The sequence below is a fragment of the Lacerta agilis genome, chromosome 11 (assembly GCF_009819535.1).
Source record: "Lacerta agilis isolate rLacAgi1 chromosome 11, rLacAgi1.pri, whole genome shotgun sequence".
Lineage (NCBI taxonomy): Eukaryota > Metazoa > Chordata > Lepidosauria > Squamata > Lacertidae > Lacerta > Lacerta agilis.
This window is the reverse complement of record NC_046322.1, coordinates 3,845,119-3,864,720: the sequence shown is the minus strand read 5'-3', so window position 1 is coordinate 3,864,720 and position 19,602 is coordinate 3,845,119. Positions and strand designations below refer to the sequence as shown.

At 52.3% G+C, this 19,602-nt stretch overlaps 1 protein-coding gene across 3 annotated transcripts in view; it reads right to left on the bottom strand.

The window, feature by feature from the left end:
- Positions 1-18,181: 18,181 nt before the first annotated feature.
- KIAA1328 (KIAA1328 ortholog) overlaps positions 18,182-19,602 on the bottom strand; it is a 192,732-nt gene continuing 191,311 nt past the window's right edge. For all 3 annotated transcript variants that reach the window (XM_033164210.1, XM_033164205.1, XM_033164206.1), the window contains one exon: positions 18,182-18,679. In XM_033164210.1, the coding sequence (XP_033020101.1) occupies positions 18,469-18,679 (211 nt within the window). In that variant the 3' untranslated portion in view covers positions 18,182-18,468. The remainder of the gene's footprint in view (positions 18,680-19,602) is intronic.

The following is a 19,602-nucleotide window of genomic DNA, read 5'->3' as shown; positions in this document are numbered from 1 at the left end:
CTCTGCAACATGCCTGGGGGCTCCCGAGACTCGTTCAAAGGTCTCTCCAGACCCTGCTATCAAACTGCCCTCAGGTTCGCCCCTCGAACGCCAGGGCTGGTGTGGTGTCCATTTCCACACCCGAGCTCTCCTTCCTCAGCAGGGCCATCCAGGGCGAGCTGGAGAAGAATGTACAGAAAAGGATTGTCCACCAGCGCTGGATGCTGCCCCAGAGGGTCCTTGACTCCGTGAAGCTGCTCTACCCACAGGGTCAGCCCTGTGCTGTCGGTCAGCAGAGAAGGCAGAAGGCCCAGAGGATGGTTGCTCCAGCCCCACCGCTGCTCCTGTCCACTCAGCTGGCCAAGACTCAGGTGGTCCTGCAGCACCACGTTGCAAAGAAGAGCGTGGAGGTGAACTTGGAGGTCTTCCCTGCTGCTGTCAGAGTCTCCTGGAGATGCATGCTCCGCGTTCTGTGGAGGCCTCTCCCCAAGCTGATCCATCCGGGCCACAAGCCTTTGCTGCCGCGCAGACCCTTGCCTCCCATGGCGTTTGCAGAGCACATGAGCCGGATCGAAATGTCGGTGAAATGCAACCACCTGGCATCCTTGTGGGGGCTGGGCACCCGCTACACGGAGGCGCTTAGGGCAATGAGTGCCCCTGGACCTCCCATGCGGAGAAGGGCAGCCTTCACCTTCAGCGGAGTGCAGGTGACGATCCTTCCGCGAACGGAAACGGAAGCTCTGGAGCGTCACGTCAGCAGCAAGAGGCTCCAGCACGAGTGGGGCTTCCCAGTCCTTGTCCAGAGGTCACTCAGGTACCTCGTATGTGAACCGCCTCCTCTGCTTCCCCTGAGGCAGACGGGGGTCTCTGTCCGCATCCTGGTGCAGGACTTGTTCCTCCAGCAGAGCTTCTGCAACCGCCTCGAAATGCATGTGCAGAAGATGAAGCTGCAGCGCCTTTGGGGGCTGCCGAAGAGGGTGGTGGAGTCTCTGAGGACACTCTGGCCGGAGCTCCAGGCCACTGCCCACCGGCAGAAATCGTCTGCTGAACTGGTGGTGAAAAGCACGCCCAGGAAAGCTGGGCCTGAAAGCCTCCCTGTAACCCCCATCGTGGGCACCCTCTGCACCGACTGCCGCAGAAGGAAAGCAGCGTCCAGGGGGTTCCCCGGCATGGGACGCCAGAATCTGGAGAAGATTAGGGTCCACTCGGCCAAGAAGTCCATGGAGGTGCATTGGGAGATTTTCCCGGCCGTCACTGTGAGCTCTTGGAGAAGAGCGGTTTTGACGTCCAGGCAGCCTCTGCCCAAGCGGGTTCTCCGCGGTGTCAAGCCCTTGCAGCCCCGGAAGCTCGTCCTGCCCTTTGTGCTCGCCGAGGACGCCAAGAAGATCGAGGTGTCTGTGCAGCGTTACCACCTGAGCTCCCTCTGGGGGCTAGGCCAGAGGTACGTGGAGGCCCTGAGCGCCATGGCCCCTGTGCCGCACCCACAACCTCCCAGATACAGGAGGGCTCCTCTCGGGTTCTCCCAGGCCCGGACTCTGTTTCTCCCGCAAGAGGACCGGGAGTCCTTGGAGCGACACGTGAGGAAGAAGAAGCTGCAGCACGAGTGGGGCTTCCCCGTCTCTGTGCAGAGCTCTCTCAGAGCTTTCATGCCAGCTCCCCAGATGCCAGGACAGGTGCTGCTTCCAGGGGCTTCCAGCAGAACCAAGATCTGGGTCCAGACGCTGCCCGGGGAGCTCTTGTTTCTTCCTCGCAGCACCCTCGTACGCCTGGAGCACCACATCCAGAGGATGAAGCTCCAGCGGCAGTGGGGGTTGCCCAGGAGGATCCTCGAATCGATGCAGTTCCTGTTGCCGGGGAAGAAGATGCTGCCGGCGGGAAGCTCTTCGCGGGAGTCCAGCTTTGGGGCTTGTGCCAAGCCGTGGACAGTTGGCGCCAAGGCTTTTGAGCCGGTCAGGGAGAAGGGCAGAAGTGTGGTGGGTGTGGCCGCGCATTCTGCCAAGCTGTGTCTCCCGCTGGAGGGCATGTCTCTGGAGAAGCTGCAGCTTCACGTGACTAAGAAGAGTTTGGAGGTGCACCTAGGGGCCTCGCCTGCTGTGCTCAGAAGCTCTAGGCAAAGGGCGTCACTATCCCTGAGCCAGACCCTCCCCAGGCTGATCCACCCCAGCTCGGCGACATTGAGACCCCGTAGCTCTTGCCTCTTGTTCAGTGCGGATCAAATGGGTCGGATTGAGCTGGCTGTGAAGCACAACTACCTGTTCCACCAGTGGGGGCTGGGGACACGCTACGTGGAGGCGGTGGCTGCGATGGCCCCCCGGCCGCCCTTCCGAACTCCGGCCAGGCGCAGAGGGGCCGCCTTCGAGTTTTTGGCAGTGGAGACGTCGTTCTTACAGAGGTCGTCCAGAGAGGAATTGGAGCTGCACGTCAGGAAGAAAAGGATCCAGCACATGTGGGAGTTTCCTGCCCTTGTGCAGAGGTCGCTCGAGGGCTTTATGCAGGGACCACCCAGGCTGCCCAGCCTTCCCAAGACCAGCATTCAGATCTGCGTCCAGCACCAGGAGCTGCTTTTCCTTCCTCGGGGCATGTGCAGCAGGCTGGAATTTCACATTCAGAGGAGGAAGCTGCAGCGGAGGTGGGGTTTGCCACGGAAGGTCCTGGACTCCCTGCAGTCCTTCCTCCCCACTCCTCCCCCAGGAAGGGCTCTGCTTCCTCCGAGCGGCAAGGAAATGAAATTGGCACAGGCAGAATTCAGCACCGCGGGAGGGTCCCGGGCAGCCGATGCGAGGCGGAGGAAGACCTGCAATGTTCCCCCGGTGAAGAGCCAATGCATGGAGAGCTCCACCAGAGCTACTCTGGAGACCCATCTCAAGAAGAAGGCTCTGGAGAGCAAATTCCAGCTGATGATGAGCTGTAAGGCACCTGCCAGCCCCATCAGACGAGCCCCTCTCCCTAAACCTCCTTCCCTTCCCTCAGGGGTGAGACCCAGAAGGCCCCTCCTGCCTTTTGTCGAGCAAGAGGCTCTGTTGAAGATCCAGATGAACATCAGGCAGAAGCATCTCACATGTCTTTGGGGCCTACCCAGCTTGCAAATCAAATCATTGAGCAAGATGTACGGGCAAGTTCCTGGGCGGCCGCTGCCAGGAAAAGTCGCCACAGTCAGAAGTTCGTCGAAGGTCCCGGGGAGAGAAACACCCAAGGGCCCTGTAGCAACAGGCCTTAAACCCTGGAGGTGGGGGGCATCTTTCCTCAAACAGGAGGCCTCAGATCTTCTGGAGATGCACATCCTGAGGAAGAAGCTACAGCATACGTGGGGCTTGCCGGCCACAATACAGAAATCCCTCTCTGCATTTCCCCGGGCCCCCTCTAAATTGCAAAGGGCTCCAACCCGTGCAGTCGAAGTGAGGGTCGTAATAACCCAGCGCCTGGTCTTCCTGGATCCCATCACAGCTGGGAGACTGGAGGCCCACATGAAGAGCCGGACTGCGACACACCGATGGGGCCTTCCCAAACTAGTCCAAGAGTCGGTCAAGGTGTTTCTGCCTCCTGGGTCTGCTCCCCAAGCTGATCAGGCACAAACTCCGCTATGCACCTGCAGCAAAGACCACCTAATGCCACTGGGCACAGGTGGCCAGGGCCTCCAGGCAGCTGGAGAAGAAGCCCAGAGCCCGCTGGCGAAGCAGGTGGAAAGTGAATGGCAACTCCTACCTCGAGAAGGAGGGAAACCTTCACAGCTATCTCCAGGAAGGATGCACTTGGAAACCTCACGGCATGGAAGAGAGGCTCCAAAGACAGAATTAGAGCAGTTGCCAGTGGGAACAACATGCCTTACAGATGAGGCCAGGGAATATCTTGAATTCCATGTAAAGCGCAAGAGGGTCCAGCATGACTGGAGCCTGCCGTCCACCGTGCAGAAATCCCTACGGGCCTTTGCCCCACCTCCCCCTGAGCTGCAAGGGCCTGCAAAGGCTAGAGCAGTAGTACTCGTCAGCCCTGAGAAATCGGGGGGCCGAGGAAAAGGGGGCACAGCTGCCCACCCACCACGATCTGCGATGGAGGTGATGATTCCTCGCCGGATCCTGCGTTTTATGTGTCCGAACGTAAAGGATTGCCTGGAGACCCATGTGAAGAGGTGGGCCACAGAGCACAGGTGGGGGCTGCCCCAGATGGTTCGGCGTTCAGTGAGGGCGGCTCTTCCTGCTCAAGAGAAGTCCAGTGCGGGAGAAAAAAAGCACCCTGTGCGACTCTCAAAACATCACCACGACTTGCCCCGGCGGCAGGAAATCCATTCCCATTCTGAGGGTGAAGCGTCACCGGGGCTTCTCCATGCTGGAAAAAGGAGGTATCCTGTACGAGTCTCCAAACACCATCGCGACTCCTCCCAGCAGTGTGGAATCCTTTCCCATTCTGAGGGTGAAGAGTCCCTGGCGCTGCAGCCATCCAAGAAAGCACCTTCTCAAATGCCAAAGGGTCATCAGAGGAAACAACGGCCGGCCAGAAACGTGGGCACGGCTGCCGAGATATCGCCCACGCTGAAGCCACATTTCCTCACGGACGAGGCCTTGCATCTGCTTGAGTTCCACACCATACACAAGAGAATCCAGCATGCATGGGCCACTCCGTCTGTTTTGCAGAAATCCCTCGATGCCCTTGCCCCGTTTGCCCTCTGCCAGGGAGAGGACGCACCCAAGACACACCGTTGGCGTGGAGCAGAAGTGAGGGTCGTCGTCAACGATCTCTCGTTCCTTAAGCCGGACATCAAGGAGCGCTTGGAGGCCCACATTAGGACCTTGACTACCAGGCACAGGTGGGAGATCCCGAAGCGGGTTCAGCAATCCCTGAAGACCTTTCTGGGCTCCAGGCCCCCCTCCCGATCTGAAGTGAGTATCTTGCCTTGCCAGTGCAAATCCTGGCAGCTGGCCACAGACGATTATCAGACGAGTGACGACGACGACAAAGACTCTCCTCGAGGAACAGGGGGCAGGAGGAGGACAACCAAGAAGCAAAAGGTCCTCTCGCAAGGTCAGCGAGGAACAGTGGCACATGGGGGGCATGAAGAGAGTGTTTTCTTATTTCACGGGGTGAGACTACCGTTCCTCCAGCACGAGGCCCAGAATGTTCTGGAATTCCACATCCAACACAAGAAGATCCAGCATGCCTGGGGCCTGCCTTCCGCTGTGCTCAGGTCCCTGCAGTCATTCGCCCCTCCTCCCCTTGAGTCGCATAAGAAAAGGCCACAAAGAAAGATTGTGACCCATCAGAAGGAAGGAGAAATGCAGACTGTTATTCGGAGCCTCTCCTTCCTCAGCCCAGAAAGGAAGGAGCACCTGAACAGCCACCTGAGACGTATGATTGAAAAACACAGGTGGGGCCTTCCAGAACGCGTCCAGCAGTCGCTGAGGGCGTTCATGCCTTCCAGGCCTGCTTCCCAACCTGAACTGGATCGGTCACGGCGGCCGCCGCCTCCTCCCTCAAAATCCCCCCAGGATGCAGCTGATTCAGAGACTGATGGCGGCAACCAGTTGGCTTCTGGGACGGAAGGAGACAATGAAGGCTACTCCAGCAGAGAGGCAACGGAGAAGCCCGGGCGGAAACTCCACCACAAGAGAGCTGCAGCTGCTGCACATGTCGATGTGTCAACTTTCTTCTTTCCCGAGGTGACGTCTCCTTTCCTGCCGCACGAGACCCAGAATGCTCTGGAGTTCCACATCCGATGCAAGAGACTCCAGCATGCCTGGGGCCTGCCCTCCACCATGCTGAAGTCCCTGCAGGCATTCGCCCCTCTCCCCCTTCAGCCGCACAAGAAAAGGCCACCAGGAAAGAGCGTCGCCCATCCATTTCCTTGGGATGAGGGAAACGTCGAAATTATGACTCGGGGGCTCGTGTTCATTAACTCGGAGGTGAAGGAGCGTCTGGAAGCGCACGTGAGGAGTCTGACTGCAGGGCACAGGTGGGACCTCCAAAAACACGCTCAGGAAGCCATGAGAGCGTTTCAGCTTCCCAGGCCACCTTCTGTTGGAGAAATGGGGCTGGAAACTCAAGAGGCCTTCCGTATCCGCTCCCCATCTCAGCTGGGAAGCTCTGTGCAGAAACGCCAGGACAGGCAGAACGTTCCAGGTGAGATGGAGGTGGAGAAGCTTCTGGCAGCAGCGCCATCTGCCACTTCTGCAACAAGCATAAGCTGTGAAAGAGAGTTGCCTTTCCTTGCTGGCCATCTCCAGGACTTTCTGGAGTTCCACATTCAACGCAAGAAGATCCAGCATGACTGGGGCCTCCCAGCCACCGTCCAGAGGTCGGTGCGTGCATTTGCTCCAGTTCCCCGGGGACTACAGGAGAGTCCTCTGCCCAGCACAGGAATGGGCATCTCTGCAGCAAGAGCAAAGGGCGTTGGCACAGGAACAAGAGCAGGCACCAAGAAAGGCAAGGAGGTCCAAGTTGGTGCCAAACAGCTGCATTTCTTGCACGTAGGCACAAAGGAACATCTGGAGAAACACATCCGGGGCCTGAAAGTGCAGCACCAATGGCACGTTCCCAAAGTGGCTCAGGAGTCGGCGAGGGCATTTATTCTTCGTGCTCATGGACCAGAGGAGGAAGAGGAGGAGGAGGAACAGCCATCCATGTATGAGCAGACCCTCGACACGTCAGACACCCCGTTTAAGACGGAAACGGAACTAGAATCCAGCTCGAGTTGGGAAGACCCACGCACCTACCACACAGAGCTTTTTTCCGAACTAAGGCAAGACAGCGGAGAGGCATCATGGGTGGAAACAGAAGAGCCATCCCTCTGCCTCTGTGGAAGAACGTGGCACCGCACAGCTGCTCAGGAGGCAAGCGGTGGCTGGGAGGCTGGGAGAGAAGCTCCCGGCAGGAGCCGATTGCAGGAGAAACCTTTGCAAGGATCTTGGTTGAAGAAGCCCAGGCAAGTGCAGCGCCCAAGGATTCCTGACAGGATGCAGGAGCCTGGGGTCTCCCCTCTCCCACAGCCCTCTCGCAGACCCCAAAAGTATGTACACAATGCCAGCCGTCGGCTTGAGAGGAAACCCAGCTCCCAGAGGGTGAGATACACCTGCGGAAGAATCACTCACCTGGCAACACGCTCTTCAAATACATCCCTCGGGAAGAGGAAGAAGAAGATGACGAGGGTTCCATGGCAGCCGGAGGGTAGCTTTGAAGGGATGGCAGACGACAGTCACCTTCCACCTGGGCAGCTTCCGCTGTTGCCAAAGGGCTCTGAAGCTGGCTGGGAGCACAGGAAGGATGGCAAGCTACCCAACTGCCCTTCTCCATCCCATTTTTTGAAGAAGGCCACTGCCGCCACCTCCTCCTCTTCACAGTTGGCGGCAGAGCAGAAATGGCGGCAGCAGGAGCAAGAGCAAGGTGCAGAAAATGGCAAAGAGGCCCAGGGAGGCTCCTCTTCTCTGCTCTCAGAGGATATTGAGCAGGTTCCTGGTCCATCCTCGGGAGAAAGCATCAGGGATGCTTCCCTGCCGGAGCAGGAAGCCACCGAGGCAGATCTCAGGCCTCCGCGAGGGACAGAGAGTATGCAGCAAAGCAGCCTTTTTGCCCCCCAACAGGCCTTGGGGGCCTTCCTGCAGCAGGCGTACGCCGTCGAAACCCAGTCGTCCTACGAGGACGTCGTGGCCAGAAACTACAGGATGGCAGGCAGCATTCGCCAGGTAAAGTCAAGGAGCGGCCTGCGGATGGGAGGAAGGAAGGTGGGCTGGGGCAGGGAGAAGAGGGTGGACTTGCCCAGCCAGACCATGGGAGATGCTGACTGGGCCAGAGACCCAGGGCGCCAGGCATCTTCCTTCACCGGGGAGCTAGGAAGATGGTCCTCGGAGTCCCTGTGCCAGGAATGCCTCAGCCTAAAATCTCCCTCCTGGAAGGAAGGAAGCGAGGAGGACTCTGCGGGACCCCCACCCCATCAAGGAGCCCAAGGAATGGAGGAGGGCACCTCGAGCGACAGCCCCAAAGACTCCGAGTGGCAAGTGCTCCCTGCGTCTCCAAATGAAGGCTTCCTGGGCGCAGAGGGAGAGTTCCAGAGGCACACGGCTCCTGGTTTGCCACTGCAGACGGACGACGAAGAGGCAGTGGGAGGGAGGGAGGAGCAGGGCACCTCGTCCGGCTCCGAGGAGCAACACCCCGTGTCGATGGGGAGCATGTCCCAGTTCAGCACCGAGTGCGAGTGGGAGCAGGTTGGGGACTGGGACACCATAGAGGAAGGATTCGCGAGAAGCGACTGCCTGGTAAAAGAGGAGGAGGAGGAGGAAGGAGAAGGCAACAGTGGCAGCAATTGGCCGGGTGCAGGCAGGGAAGTGATGGGGAGCCGCAGGCGTGAAAATTCCCCGACAGACAGCCATTCCCTGGCGTCCCAGGAGGAGATACCTTCCCAAACGGCCTTGCTTTGGGAAGCAAGATTCGTCCTGAGTAATATGGCAACGGAATCAGCTTCTGAGAACCTCTCTCCGCCACAGCAGGCAATAGCAGAAGAGGTTACGGAAGGGCTGATGCCCCTCGGGCGACCGCCTTCACCCTCCACCAGCCAGGGATCTGGGGAGCAAAGCCGCTACTCGCAATTTGTAGGCACGCCGCCTCCCAATGAGAAAGTGACCCTCCTTTGCAAGATCTTGGAGAGGAAACTGTGCTTGGATGAAGGGTTGCGGGTCCTCAGACGTTGCGGTGAGAGGCAAAGCAAGCAGGAGAATTCTGGGTTTTAAACGGGAAGATTACATCTTGTAATATTCACCAATAAATGCGTAGCTCATTAGTGCTGTGTTCTGGGGACTCCCATCTTTGCAATGCACCTGTTCCTGGCACACCACTTTTTCAACAGTTAGTTCTAATAGGGTGGTGGTGGGGGGGAGACGTATCTGTTGACCCTTTGCTAAGTCATAGGAGGCTTGTGAATGGGCAGCTGGGCAGGGGCATCGTAGCTGTGCTATGCTATGCATGCAGAAGAGCCTTGGCATTTCCAGCTAAAAGGAGGAAGTGGAACCTGGAAATAAGTTCTTCCTGAGACCTTAAGGCGGCTCTGCCACAGAGAATAGACGGGCCTCCCCACCCCCACCCCCACCCTCACATGCTTTGGTCTATGTCAGCTTCGGCTAGCATGCCCAGCAGCTATGGATGGTGGGAGTGTATTCCCAGCAACGCATGTGGAGGGCACCAGATTGGGTGGGAAATACTGGGCGAGGTGAACTTTCGGTCTGATCTTGCTGGGCTTTTCAACACACTCCTGAAAGCTGAGCTAAGAGCCAACTTTTTTTAAAAAAAGGAATTGGACCGGGTGTGGGCACGAATCCGCCCTTGAGGCCTTTTCTCCGTTGTCATCGTCTCCAGCTTGATGCCATGTGCAGTGTCATATTGGGGGGGGGGACAGGGCTTGCTGATTGGCGCACAAGGCAGGCCCTTCTCAGATCCGCTGCACCAGTGTAGCTGGGGCGGCTCGCTGTCAGCACGGACCAGCCGATCAGCTTCATCATCCCTTTTGAAAGTGTGTGAGGCCTGCTTTGCCCACTCGCAGGTTCGGTCTGAACCCAAACCACACCTGCAAACAAACATCCAAGGAGCTGACCGCTTGGTGGTTGCGGCAAACCACTTTGGAATTCCTTCCAGTAGCACCTTAGAGACCAACTAAGTTTGTTCTTGGTATGAGCTTTCGTGTGCATGCACACTTCTTCAGATACACTGAAACGGAAGTCACCAGATCCTTAAATATAGTGAGGGAGTGGGGAGGGGTATTACTCAGAAAGATGGGCAGTCGTCTACAGGTTTTCCACACCTATCAGCTGATCACCCATTCCCACCATCCTTCTGAGTAATACCCCTCCCCACTCCCTCACTATATTTAAGGATCTGGTGACTTCCGTTTCAGTGTATCTGAAGAAGTGTGCATGCACACGAAAGCTCATACCAAGAACAAACTCAGTTGGTCTCTAAGGTGCTACTGGAAAGATTTTTTTTATTTTTTTTTTGACTATGGCAGACCAACATGGCTACCCACCTGTAACTGGCACTTTGGAATTGTCACCTGATGTCGTAATGATGTCCGATTTGGCCCACGGGAAGTTGGCAGAGGGTAGGATCTGGTCGGCCATGTGGATCTGGGTCATAATGCTTGGGGGGTTATGTCCATCAACAGGCGTGTTACAGGACAGCTCAATGGACTTCCCATAAGCATCTCTCTGGCCACTGTAAGAACTACAAGGCCCTTTGGCCTAATCTGGAAAGATCTTCTCAAGGTCTTAAACGTGGTATCTTGAGAGAACTGGGGAAAGTGAGCTTCTGGGTTGTACAAACCCAGCCATTAAAAGAAAGACAAAAAATATTTCACAATATTGTTTTGGAAAAAAAAAAAATCTGAAATCCCCTGTGAAATGTACAGGTCTGGGTAGGGTTACTAAAACAAAGTTTTTAGCAGGTGCTGAAAACACTGCAGAGGTGTCTGCCTAATGCCAATAGGCAGGGAGTTCCAAAGTGCAGATACTGACACCCGGAAGGACTTATTCCTTGCAAGCACAGAACAAGAATTATGTGTCACTTCTGCAGAAACACAGGCACCAGTCTCTAAACAGTTGTTCCCATAATGACCAGCTGGCACAGCTTTGGGGCAGGAGGTGCCTGGTGGAGTTGGTCCTCCTGCAAAGGTGATGGAATGAACTTCCTGCTTCCTCTCTCTCTCTCTCCCTGATGAAATGGCTGCCCACAGGTAACAAACAGCGGAGAGAGATCTGATGGAGCTGGTTTGGGGCAGCAGAGACAATGGAGGGAGCTCTGGTTGCTTGGGGATGCAAGCAGAGGGGTCCGTTGCTGCCCTACTGCTTGCAGACCACCCAGATGAAGAAGAAGAAGAGTTTGGATTTGATATCCCGCTTTATCACTACCCGAAGGAGTCTCAAAGCGGCTAACATTCTCCTTTCCCTTCCTCCCCCACAACAAACACTCTGTGAGGTGAGTGGGGCTGAGAGACTTCAGAGAAGTGTGACTAGCCCAAGGTCACCCAGCAGCTGCATGTGGAGGAGCGGAGACGCAAACCCGGTTCACCAGATTATGAGACTACTGCTTTTAACCACTACACCACACTGGCTCTCAAGCCAGATGCACTGGCTTGGCCACTATGGGGAACAGGAATCCAGACTGAGCAGGGCTTTGGCTCCCAAGTTAATTGCAGGGATCCAGATCCACTGTTGAGTAGGGCTGCGATATGCGATACGTCCATCAAAAAGTGGCGTCCAGGCAAATGGCAGCCCATATCTGCTGCCATTTTGAGATCTTGCAAAAAACAAACAAAAAACCCTCAACAACTTTTGTGTCCGGATTTTCACTCTTTGAAATATGTCAACCCTACCCCTCCTTTTCCATGGACTCGCTCCAAAACCGGATCCCGTAAGCTCCAGAATGGGAGCTCAAAACCTCCCTGCAGACGTCAGACCAGCCCACCACCAACCGCAACCTTCACACCGCCCTGTAGATAAATATGTTCTGTTTAAGCATGAGGGGTTTATGACTTAAAGGTCAAGCAGGTGTTTCTGGCTGTCAGGTTTTCATCATGACAGCTTAGCGGATGGCGTGCGAAGTGAGGCCTTGAGACACAGAGGATCGCATTGTACCTGTCAAGGCCAAAACAAGAATAGTAATGAAATTTATTTGAGGTCCAGAGCAACGTGTGCAGCATTCTCCAAGCTACTGAACCCCAACTTCTGCTTCATTTTCTCCATGCAATTTAGACGGTGGTACACCATCAAGTTCCCCGATAGTCACCCCCACCCTATGCCATCCACATCTTAGGTGCTTGTCTGAAGAGGAGATACCTGCTGAGAACATGTGGGATTTCTCTGAAATTAGGGAAACCTAGTTGTGCACAGAGGCATGAGGGGAAATGGATCAATGTGATCAGGTGGGAGTTGCACGTGCTGAAGACTGTGCTGCGCTGGGGTTGTGCCGAAGCATTCACAGAAAGTTAGGTTTTGCGCAAAGATGTGCACTTGATTGCGGACTGGGAACAGGGATCATGATCAGATCTTGCTGGTGTTTTGCCAGCTGCACTGATTTCCTGGCCCATTGCTGGATTCCATCCAAAGTGGTTTGGCCCTTGGAAACCCTTCATTGATTGGGACCAGGGTACTGCCTGTCTCCGCCAGTGGCTTCCCATATGCAAAGACCTTGATAAGAACATAAGAGGATCCTGCTGGATCCCTGTGGCAAACCTGAAAGCAGGATTCGAGCACAAGAGCCCTCTCCCCTCCTGTGGTTTCAAGCAACTGGCATTTGGAAGCATTTCTGCCTCCGACTGTGGAGGTGAAGCATAGCCATTCTGGCTAAAGGTAAAGGGACCCCTGACCGTTAGGTCCAGTCGCAGACGACTCTGGGGTTGCGGCGCTCATCTTGCTTTATTGGCCGAGGGAGCTGGAGTACAGCTTCCGGGTCATGTGGCCAGCATGACTAAGCCGCTTCTGTCGAACCAGAGCAGCGAACGGAAACGCCGTTTACCTTCCCGCTGGAGCGGTACCTATTTATCTACTTGCACTTTGATGTGCTTTCAAACTGCTAGGTGGGCAGGAGCTGGGACCGAACAACAGGAGCTCACCCCATTGCGGGGATTCGAACCGCCGGCCTTCCGATCGGCAAGCCTTAGGCTCTGTGGTTTAACCCACAGCGCCACCCGCATCCCATAGCCATTCTGGCTAGAAGCCATCAATTGCTCTCTCTTCCATGAATGTGTCTAATCCCTGATCTTAAAGCACAGCAGGTGGCAACTGGAGAAAGGGCCTTCTCAATGGTGGCACCCCAGCTCTGAAATGCTGTATCCTGGGAGGCTCACCTGGCATGCTGTCATTTCAGTTCCAGGAAAAAAGCTCTGGAAAACAACACAGGCTTTTAATGCAATGGCCTACTGTATTTTGGGTTGAGTGCGTGGGTTTTGCATGACTTTACCGCTTTTTGCATTTTAAAAAATTCATTTTCCCCGTGTTTTTGTAAGCCACCCTGGGAACGGCAAATGAAGAATGGGGGTATGCATCCCTGGAAGAAAGAAAGATCAGATGTTTGAGATGGTTTGTGTTGGAGTTACAGGCAAAATGAGCAGCAAGGGGAAATCTTTTCGAGAGAGCTTCAGGCGGCTTAGAGTGCCGCAAATGGCAATGGAAAGGTAGGTCGGGGAATATTTTTTGGAATACCAACAGTGCAGCAGACATCCAGCCTCACCAAATGGAGCTTCCTCCCCGGCATGCGGCTCAAAATTTAAGACTTCTGAGGGCATGTGGGAAGGAGCAGCTCCCCAAAGCCCCGTCTGGGGAGTTGGTTAACATGTCACAATCCCAGGCAAAGTTATTTTTAAGTACTGTAAATCTCCCGCTATTATTTCTCTGGCTTGATGTAGTGAGCCATGTCATTTTGAAAGGAAATACATAACAGTATATTAAAGAAATCATGGATCTTCTCATTCATGTTTAAAACAAATTTATTACAATGTAAGAAAGCCTGAATAGCGCAAATTTATTATGATGATTTAAGGCCCCAAGCACTCGAGCTAAGAAGGCCTCCCGATAAATAATTTTCCTTTGGAAAAACACAGCAAATTAATATAGTTTACCATTTTCCAAAGTTATATATACAAAAGTGAACAGTCTTAAATCAATATAGCTCCGGGTAAGTTTACTGCACCCTCAGCAGGCGGCTCAGACGTGCGTCCCAGCGATTGGGGGAAGGAAGGAAGGAGAGGATTTCACCCCCTCTCTGGGCAAAACTAGCTGCCACGTTAAATGTGGCACAATCTCTCATGAAACACAGAATTGGAGAGTTAGAAGGGATTCCCAATGGTCACTGGTCCAACCGCCTGCAATGCAGATGACCACCCAACCTCTTCTTAAAAGCCTCCCGTTCTATTAACAGTAGAATGCTTCTTTCAAGTCAAATTTCAGCAGCAGGAAGGGCACCAAGAAGGACACCTGCGTGTTTGATAGTGAAATGGTCTCCCTCGAGAGGTTGTGGACTCTCCTTCCTTGGAGGATTTTAAGCAGAGGTTGGACGGCCGTCTATCACGGATGCCTTAGCTGAGATTCCTGCATTGTGGGGGGTTTACTAGATGACCCTTGGGGTCCCTTCCAACTCTACAATTCTATGTGTGCCCGCAGGCACCAGGACGATCCATGACAATGACCATTACCTCAAAGGAGACATGGCAGGTGCTGGGAAGAGTTTGGATTTGGATTTGATATCCCGCTTTTCACTACCCGAAGGAGTCTCAAAGCGGCTAACATTCTCCTTTCCCTTCCTTCCCCACAACAAACACTCTGTGAGGTGAGTGGGGCTGACAGACTTCAAAGAAGTGTGACTAGCCCAAGGTCACCCAGCAGCTGCATGTGGAGGAGCGGAGACACGAACCCGGTTCCCCAGATTACAAGTCTACCGCTCTTAACCACTACACCACACTGGCTCTCCAGCATTAGGGCCACTATTATAAATACCAAGGCTAATCCTATAAATGACTGCCTAAGTAAGACTGTCATCGCCCAGCTGGAGAGGACCAAACCACCTCCCAAAGGAGAGGATCTCCCAAGGGTATCTCTGCCCCATGAGGGTCTCCTGGTGGCTCATTCCTAGGAAGAATTCCTAGAATCATAGCTAACGTAAAGTAATGAGGGTGCATTTTTGAACCGGCCCTAATTCACAACATTGCCTCTGGCGTTTTTTTGTCCTGTCACTCGGGAAAGCCGGCTGCTTTGCAATCCCATTTAGGCAGCTCCCCCCCCCCCCCTTTATACCTTCCTGATCCTTTGCTTTGAGGAACCCTTAACTTTATCAGGCTACCATCTGCTGCCTGGACAGATATAACACACAAAACTGAGATGGGCTTTGAATGCTTGCATCTCAAGAAAAGCAACTTTTGCCTGCGGCATTTCCAACGTTGCTCGGCCCAGTGCGTTGTTGGGTGTGTTTGTCAGTTGGGGGCCCAACAAAGAAGATGAAACATTTTCTTCTTTCTTTTTCTTTTTTAAAAAACAGTCCAAAGTATCTGCCAACTTTCCTCTGTCTGGACGTGTGTGCTTCGACACAAAGGGAGGGGGAGAAACATCCAGAAATTCCGCACGGCATGCCAACTCACAAAACGAGGCAAGAAATAAAGAAACGAGACAGATAAGAAAGGGAGGAAATTCACCTTGATAATTTATTAAATTAAAACACTGCATGTGTTTATGTTTAAAGATCCAATCAAGTTTCAGGTTGTACTCACCAAACATAACCCAGGAAGTATTTTGGAGAGTGTGTGGGGAGGGGTGATTGTTTTTACAGATCTGTTTCTTACAAAGTGCACGTGTGTTGGGGGGAGACAAAGACGACAACGACGACAACAACACCAACAACAGGCCATTGTGGCAGAAGCAAGACTCAACGCATGAAGAATAGCTGCTCCAGGACCATTCTGATTCCACCCAGCAAGATTTACATCCCTGGTTGGTGCTTTCAGCTACAGGAACTCAACTGCACATGGACAGCACCACGGGACTTCCTGGGCTAGTTTAAGTTTTGATTCTCTTCTATTGCTTGAGCAGACAGAAAAATATAATTTCCACCCTCAACCGCTGATTTTGGTCTTTGACAGCTGCTGATTTCAACCCCCCCCCCCCCGCTTTTCCTCTGAAGCTGTAAATGTTTTTAATAACTTCGGCTTTATAAAGCCTTGTGACAAAATGCCTTTGCCTTCCAGAAAGGATTGCAAGTTGAGCAGAGGGTGAACCATACGAAGCTGTTGGCGTCGTGAAAGTGCAGACACTACGGCGCCTGAATGGGGCATTTTCCATATTGTGCTGTCAATGTGCAGCGTCTCCAAATTATGCTGGGAAATGTGCAGACAAAACATCTCACCTTGCCCAGTCTTCCTGCATTTCCCCTTGCTTAGCCACATTCCCCAACTGAGATCTTGGTGGGTATCTTCACTTATACAGGTTATGCAGATTGATTGGACAATGTACCAAGTTCCCGGTTGATGCTGTTCACATGTGCACAAAGGCAAGCACTGATGCAGCGTCTCATGGAATCCCATGAGCTGCCATCTGTAAACTAAAATGGCATCCACGCCTTAACTGACTGCATGAACTTTTGAACAATTGAATTTGGAGCGCTTGGCACAACTGTGCAACCAACCCTCTTGGACCCTTTCATTCCTTTTTTAAAAATATTTTTTTTTATAAAGTGCCTCAGAGACAGGTTTTTTTTCCTATGGATGAATTTTAGCCATTATGGATAGAGTTTGAAGTTGAACCCTTGACAATGCTCCTTTCAAAAGACATTGATGACCAAGGTACAATTTGACAGAAAAATCAACAGCATTAATCCGACCTGTTTATCAAGAGCTTTATCGAAAATCCTAGATTCAATATTAAAAGAGGTTAAATATTGGCACTGGCTAAGAACTGGAGACAAAAAAATCACTCTGACAGAGAGAGCTCTGGAATGTAAATCTGAAGGCACCGCTTAAGGTTGATAGTGGCATCTTAAAAAAGGCAAGCAGAGGGGCAACCAGGCAAACAAGAGAAGGCTAGAAATTAAAAGGAAAATGATTGGATTCATTCCTGAAGAGGGACTGTCTAAGGGGGGGGGGAGAGAACTTAGGAAGAAATTCTGTTATTTTGTGTTGCATTCGTTCTCCTGTTTTTGGGTAGCTCCTATGCTATTATGAATCACTGTGCTCAAATGACAGAAATAAAATAAAAAGGTCACAATCTGAGCTGGAGGGCAGCGATAGGCGACCCTAAAGACCATCTTGCCTAGTGAAACTAGAGACTGTGATGATGAGGCAGAAACAGCAGCAAAAAGCCCATAAGGTGCCCCGTTCCTGAACGCTAAGGGCCAGCAATTCAAGGAATCAAACGGTCCACGCATTACTGCGACACTGGAAGAAGCCCTAAATCTGCAGCATTTTTAAAGAGTTCAGTATTTCCTACTTGGACCTGTTCATTTCTTCCTATAGTGCATACCTGATCCTTGGGTCAATGGAAGAACATCAGGCTCCCTTCAACTTTGCTAAAAGCAGCTCACACAAAAAACCCAGAACCTGTGCTAATCCCCATGGGAAATGTCACTTTGTGATCTGATATGGGGTGCTGAGACGTCCCTCCACTTGCAGAATTAAGGCAATGGATAAGGGACCCTACTGCGAACTTGGGAGAAAAAAATAGCAGCTTCCCAGCCCGCCTTGAGGACATAAGCAGAGAGGAAGGCAAAGGCCAGGGGAATAAGGGGAAGAAGGAGCATGTCAGAACAGGTGTCCCTCTGTCTTTGCAGCACACGCAAGAAGGGGGTGCATGTCTTCCTCTTGCTCCACCTTTGAGCTGCAGAAAGGGGAGGTTTCAGAGTCGGGCTTCCATGAATTCATGGCTGTGGCTTCTGTTCTGCTACAATATGAACGCTACACGGGACAAGAAGTGATTTTTGATTCCTGCAATCCACAGCCGTTTCAACTAATCCTGCACATTTCTTTAAATAACTGAATGTGCAGCTTTCCAGGGGGGGGGGGGGGGAAGGATATTTTAAAAACAAAATGAAATAAGATATGGCACAAATGATTAAAGCCAGAAGGAGGAATGCACGTCACAAGTGGCAAGTGGGATGAATTACTGATTTGTCTTTATTTACAACACCCAGGAATGGGTAGGGGATTAAAAATAGGAAAAAGGGGAGGGGGGGAGAGACCTCAGAGATAACACGCCATGAGCTGGTCTCACCCTGTAGCACTTTTCAGCATGGAGGAGTGGAGAAAAAAATAGCAGGTTAGGCTGTCAAAATGCCTGATTTTGTTCCCACAGCTTAGCTGTAAGGGGCATATGCTCTCTCAGTAGATATTCTATGTCCAATACACCCTTAAAGAAAAATAGATAGAGAGAGAGAGGCTTATTTCGTAAGAGATTCATTAACTGAGAAATGTCCATTAGTGTTAAGAGGAGGCTGCCGGTTACCATCTTCAACCCCCACCCCCGTTAAATGGCACAACACAGAATCTGACAGACAGTGCTGGAAATTCATTAGCTATATATATATATAGGTAGCACCCTCAATTTTAACAGGCTACTTGGAAAAAATAATAAAAGTTGGAATGTGCTTTTGTGTATGAGCAAGCAATGAAGCTCTGGGAAACTGGTTTTCACAGCTAAAAAAAATAAATCAATAATGAAATACTAATCCCTTCCACAATGGCATGAATTTCTTTTCCTTTAAAAATTATTACCTTGTAACCGTGCAGAGAAAGAGCCCAGAAATGTCCTGCTTACACTTCGGTCAGTCTGCTTGAAAGGATGCTTTTTAGACATGATTTGGAAATTGGGAGAGGGGAGCTATCGTGTTAAGTTTTTTCTAAGGGGTGGGGGGAGTTAAGGAGACAATCATCCGTCAATCAAATAATTTAAAAGCAATATCCCGACGTGTAAACATGACCATGTTAGAAAGGGAAGACAGGTCCTTGGATCCACCCGGAAGGAAAGGCTGCAACCGATGGGCCCCTCAAATGAAAAAGATTTCCTCCAGAATCCGGCTCTCCTCTAGCTCAGCCGTGGTCCCATTCATGGCACCAGCCGGACTCTGGTTCCATCCAGGCTTCCTCCACCTCCTGCTCTGAGGCACAAGCACTTGGCTCTGGCTACGGCTTTCGCTGTAGTGAGACTGAAGCCCTGAGCTCACTGCTTCCACCAGGTCAAAGAGAGAGGACTCGTACCTGGAAGGAGAGAGGACGGGAGAGACTCTGTTAAACACACAAGGTTCTAGCGGTCTTAGTAGATCAGAAGTTTAACACGAGTCAAAAGTGTGATGCATCGGCAAGAAACAGCTAATGCAATTCCAGGCTGCACCAACAGAAGTCTAGTGTCCAGATCAAGGGAAGTACAGTGGTACCTCGGGTTACAGACGCTTCAGGTTACAGACTCCGCTAACCCAGAAATAGTACCTCGGGTTAAGAACTTTGCTTCAGGATGAGAAGAGAAATTGCACGGCGGCACAAGGCCCCATTAGCTAAAGTGGTACCTCAGGTTAAGAACAGTTTCAGGTTAAGAACGGACCTCCAGAACGAATTAAGTTCTTAACCCGAGGTACCACTTAATAGTCCCACTCCATTCAGCCTTGGTCAGACCACACCTTGAATACAGTTCTGGATGCCACAATAAAGGAAGGACATTGACAAGCTGTAACGTGTGTGAGGATCAAGGGTCTGGAAACCAAGGAATGGGGATGCTTAGCATGGAGAACAGAAGACTGAGATGAGAGCCATCTTCAAATATCTAAAAGGCTGTCAGTGGAAGATGCAGCAAGCTTGTTTTCTCCTTCTCCAGAGACTAGGGCCTGAACCAACGGATTCAAGTGACAAGGAAGGAGATTCTCACTAAGCATTAGGAAGGACTTTCTGATGATAAAACATGTTTGATAGTGGAATGGACTCCCTCGGAAAGTTGTGGAATCTCTCTCCTTGGAGGTTTTTAAACAGAGCTTGGGTGGCTAGGGATTATTTTTTTTGCTGTGATTCGTGCACTACAGGGAGTTGCACGAGATGATCCTTGGGATCCCGTCCAACTCTACAATGATTCTAAGAACAAGCACAGAGGTGGACAGAAGAAGAAGAGTTTGGATTTGATATCCCGCTTTATC